The sequence below is a fragment of the Lolium rigidum genome, chromosome 6 (assembly GCF_022539505.1).
Source record: "Lolium rigidum isolate FL_2022 chromosome 6, APGP_CSIRO_Lrig_0.1, whole genome shotgun sequence".
NCBI lineage: Eukaryota > Viridiplantae > Streptophyta > Magnoliopsida > Poales > Poaceae > Lolium > Lolium rigidum.
In genome coordinates this window covers 223,642,380-223,647,723 of record NC_061513.1, presented here as the reverse complement: position 1 = coordinate 223,647,723, position 5,344 = coordinate 223,642,380, and the positions used below count along the sequence as shown (strand labels likewise).

Sequence of the window (5,344 nt, the reverse complement as noted above, 5' to 3'; positions counted from 1 at the left end):
TATTTTTCCAAATAAATCAATGGGATTTTATTTTTCCAAATAAATCAATGGGGGAACTAGATGAATGTAGAGTGTAGACTCTTTTCAATTCTTTATTATTAAGCACAACTCAGTCTAGCACACTTTTTTATAAAAAAAATACGTTCTGATACTGGATAGAAGGGCACTGGTTTGACTCATAAAGATTCCACGAACATAGGCCAGGAACCCAAACGGCAACAACTCCTATTACATTTGCCATCGAAACAGGCAATTTCAGGGCAGAAGCACCAAAGATTCAGCTCATAATTCAATGTCAAAACATACAATAACTGCCAGAAAAGTCAGCGTCTGTTTGCAATGAACAAATAAGATGTGCATTCTGTCCCTCTTGCCACATAACACTAACAATCCACCACACAACACTACATGTGTTTAAGCTGTTTCTCTACCAGGTGTTCACCAGCACATGCCACCATGTACAGTCAACAGATGGGATTTGTCAAGCTACCTGGGTTCGTATCTGGAACTCACAGTTGCAGGTCAAGTAAGCACGGTGGCTAATGGAACCTCTAGCAGACATCTCATGTAACCATGGTCATCACAGCTTCTTCCTTCCTACATCTGTGTCTAGAAACATCTCAACCTGTCAACAGCAGAAATGACATTCTGCGTCATGACGCCTAAATTAACTGGAAGACAAATTGAATGATACTGCAATTTTCTCCAAAAACAAAATAGAGATCGGTACCTCAAATCCCTTCTGATGTTTGCAGATTAGTTCCATTGCTGTCATCCACTAGCATTCCCCTGTGAAAGAGTTCGTCACGACTCGTAAAGAGAGGGAGAGAGGGGGAGCAAGGGCAGGGGAGGGAGATCGTACTGTTCTTTAGCTTCAAGTTTAAGCTGATCAATCTGATTCTGCAGATCAACACAGGCAGCTTGAATAGCTATATTTTTCTGGCACAGTTCCTGCCATTCTACTGTCAATGCATGGAGTTGCCCACCAGTGTTTTGCTGATCCAAAATAATAATAATCAGTTAACTGCAAAGTACACGCATATTGGTACAAATTTAGGACAAGAGATCAACAATTTGCTACCTGATGAAATTTCCTCTCACGGTTGACGGTTTCTATTTTTTCGTTGTATTCCAAAGCCATCTTTTGCATCCTGCAGAGTATCAGATTACCACAGTGAGTCATAGCTGGTGATCAACTTTTTGAAAAGCTGGCATGCATGCCCAATAATAAAGCATGTACAAGCAAGTGCTTGCACTAACACTGATCCATCACACAGGTGAGACCGGCCTACAGAAATATTGGTTTCTAGTCACCTTCGACATAGGACAGTACTGATAAGTGATAACGCAGACACTAAACTGAACCATGTCAAACGAAATTCAAGGAAAATAGGACGATATGCACAGCACTGAAATCAAAGTGATACAACACTGTCATGGACATTGGTGAGAACAAATTACCTAGACAAAACCGATTCCATTTTCCTGTTCTGGAGCTTCCAAACCTCAACACCGTGCTTCAGCATAAGCTCCAGATTCTCAATCCTGTAATACTAACTTCATTTCAAAAAAGGATAAAAGAAGTATGTTTGAAAGCAATAGCACATGATAACTTGATAAGAACCATATGCATATGGTGAAACAAAGAGACAGCAACTCCTAAATAAAATGCATAGCACAACTGAAGCTAAGACATTCAAAGACTTCTATATAACACTCAAAACCACTAAACTAAAACTGGAGCATGAATTGTTAACAATATGGTTATTATAGTATGTCTATACTCTATACAACTAGAGCACTGTGCTACCTTCCATTCTATAAATAGTATATATATGAAAGAATTAGCTCTTACATAGCAACAATATTTTGCTTGTCATTTCAAACAAACTGGAGAACACTTTGTTAATAGTTTCGCCTTTTGAATCAAATTCTTATTTGAACATATTATAACCTGTATTTTTTACAGCATAGATAGCTTACAAGATATTATAGTAATGGAAAACTTTGGTGATAACTAATTACTAAAAAAATGGTCAGCAGGGCATGATACAACAAGATGTTGATCAACGTAATCCTGTAATATTCTAATGCAGCTAAGTGCAATATACTGCTTGAACTTCACAGTACAATTCTAATTCAATGCCCAGTGTGTTTAGCTTATTATTAGTAAATGACATTTGTATGGGGAAAGGTTCCATGAATATCCCGAGCACATCACTAAAAAAATCATTACAGGAGCTCATTTGCTTTATGACTTCACAAATACACAACATTCATATTCATAAACTGAAACTGTTATAAACAAGCTGCCTTAGAAGGCCACTTAGAGCTGCCAATCAGCTAATTGTCTATCTTCTCTATAGAAATGTTGATTCACAACACGTGATTATTCAAAATGCACCACCTTACCTTATAATTTGATGCTGCAGTTGGCTCTGAGCATTCCGTAGAGCCTGCCTCCAAGCAGCAACATCATTCCTCTTGTTCGCTGGGGGTGGCTCCAAACCATAGCGGGACATCTCTATGGTAGCAGGTGGCTTGCCTGCTCTAACACGTTCATACTCTTTCGCAAGCATAGGATGATCCTAAAACAAAAACAATTGCTAAATGAGAACCTGGCAGCTTTTACATCGACAAATAAAAAATCTAAATAATTAAAACATGTGAGTCTTAAGTCTCCAGTTATACATTATTGACATAATCTTTCACAAGAAAAGTAATGATCATTTAATAGATCCGCATATGTACATAGAAAATGTGCAACAGATTTACAGTTTATAAACACATGTAGGTGTTAAGTGCCATCATATATGCAACTTATGCACGGGATGTGGCTTAACTGACACATATGAAACACTTAACAAGTTAGCGTTCAACTGCTACCAGAGATCCAAGTGCTCCAAATTATGAATAAATTTTTGTGTCAGCGCCTAACGGCCTAGCTACCTAAACTAATCATTAGTTGTGTTCATCAAAGGAAAATCAGAACTGGTCCAAAATATATGTAGTTCAGAGCTGGTTTTGGTTTGCAAATACTTCCTGCTGTTTTTAGGCAACATGTCCAACAAACTGTGTTTTAATTGCTTGCTGGCAGTGGCATTACAGAGTCACGCACACAATTAACAGACGACAAGCTAGGCTTGAACACTTTTAGTTTGGGTCCTTTAGTAATGGCACCATGGCAGTTACCCTTTTCAGGTGATCAGCTGAACCTGATTTTTTTTTTTTTTGCTCTGTTATCTTAACTTGATGATAGTGAAATCGCTCATTTTGAGGGATATGGCAAAAAGAAAAAAAAAATGGTATGAAGTATGTACATGTTATGTTCTATGTGAATGAAACTAAAAAACATCTATTTTCAACAGTAAAAAAAACTGTTCATTTCAAGGTGAGAATGTCCTTCCAATCTAACTGTAGTTCAACTAGTACGTATAAGTTTTTCTGAAATAAATCCATCAGAGTATGCCCCATGTTATTGATATTAGCATATTTTTCTAAGCTAGTGTGGTCAACATCGGTGCGGATTACCTAAGTATAGCTTCACACATACAGAACAAGGACTAAGCTAATGTATCAGCTTTTGGTATGGTTTTCACAATATACGCATTTCTGTAACAGCATGTTCCATTAAGCAAATCAATATTGGCCTTCAGAGGAACATTACAACCTAAGAAGGCATCAATCTTTTACTGGATGACGTACTGCTTGCAGTGCATTTGTGGTAAAAAAATACTTTGTTTGCTTCTGCGGAGTTAAAGGCACAGGAAATTCAATGGCTGCAACAATAATTTTAAGCAGTGTTAGCCTTTCCCTCCAGACATTACAATTCATCGTCTGTGGTAAGATTACTCCTTTTGCTTCAGTAAGGTTAAAGGCACGGGATATTCAATGGCTTCTTTCTATACAAGTTTACTAGTGAAAGTATGCAACAGCAGAAACTAATAATACCTACAGCAATTTTGATGGGATCAAAACTAAACTATTCATGCAGTATGCATCTTTTGCTGTCGTTGAAATTAACAATACTAAGAAAGCTGCCTAGGTCTAATGAATTTGTGTAAAGAATGAATTGGTTTTGCTGTATTGTTTGAATGAGGATTGCTGTTGAATTTTCGACCCCGGTGTAGGCTTGCCACGCGTTTAGCTACTAAGTTCATTTGTTTCTCATTCAGTAGTAATTACTTCTTCTTGAAACTATGCCCATGACATACTTTTCAACTGCATTGAAATAGATTTTGTAACACTAGCAGAGTGATTGGTTGAATGAAAACAAAAATGTACCCGTGTTCATGAGCTGAGGAATAGACTCGATTAATTCAGAAATAAACATCAACCATAGATTGAATCAACATCTGAGCTGTTCTTTCTGGGCTAGTGGATGTATCTCCTTGCTCCTCAAGTACGCATCGACAAGGAAACCTTGTTTCAGATCAGTTATACCAGCTCCTAATTGCATACTTAATCCACCAACAAATGGCTATTTCATAGATAAAAATATAATGTTGTAGACACATATTTGTAAAACAACCCTAGACTTTAATATACTATACCGAAACTTCAGAAGCTAGAACGAAAAGGAAAAAAGAAATAAAACCTCAGTGGATTCTTTTTAATTAAGTATACAACTACAAACCCTGGGCTCCAATTGTCTCCTCTTTAGAACTCTATAAAACGCGGATCAGAGAATAAACGTGGGGGTCGAGCAGCTAATCGGGTTCTAAAAGGATATGCAGAGGGCTCAGGAACCCACCTGGAATCCGGCGGAGGGTACAGGGGGGAGGTCGCGGAGGAAGTCGGCTGGCTTCCGGTGCGCTCGGCGCATCTCCTCGTCAACGAGGCGGTCTACCTCCCGCTTCACCGCCGGGTCGCCGTAGTCGCCGTCGATGTAGGGCAGCGCGTCAACCGTCTCCGCGTCCGGCGGCGCGCGCCACGGCACCCCCGCCGCCTCGGCCGGTGGCGCCTCCAGCATGAGCACCTCCCTCGACGCCATCACGGCGGCCGGTCGCGCAGAAGTAGGCGAGAGAGGGTAGGTTAGGGTGTCGCGCGGCGCGGAGCAGTGGAGGAAGAAGATGCTCAGGGCGGGCCGCTTGCGTTTAGGGCTGCATAGTTCACTAATGTGTACCTGGATCGACTGGCCCATATGATCTGATCCGTTCACGCATCGGTACAGGCCTTGGGCTTTTTGGACACAAGGATTAACAAAATCGAACTATTTAATTAGGGAGACCTATCGGCTACACGAAAGTCAAATATGAAGGCAGTGTAGTAAGTTAAAGAGGTGAACCCATCAAAAGTAGAATTTAAAGTTATATTAGCTAGAATTTCATCCTGAAATGTGCAA

At 39.7% G+C, this 5,344-nt stretch overlaps 1 protein-coding gene across 1 annotated transcript; it reads right to left on the bottom strand.

Annotated features, from left to right (window-relative positions):
* Positions 1–263: 263 nt before the first annotated feature.
* Positions 264–5,143, bottom strand: LOC124663796 (pre-mRNA-splicing factor SPF27 homolog). Its single transcript, XM_047201456.1, has 7 exons — positions 4,754–5,143; positions 2,413–2,588; positions 1,462–1,545; positions 1,082–1,151; positions 863–996; positions 731–789; positions 264–625 (listed from the first exon to the last, which is right to left on the bottom strand). The coding sequence occupies exons 1-6, from the start codon at positions 5,141–5,143 to the stop codon at positions 732–734; spliced, it is 912 nt and encodes a 303-aa protein (XP_047057412.1). The 3' UTR covers positions 264–625; position 731.
* Positions 5,144–5,344: the final 201 nt, after the last annotated feature.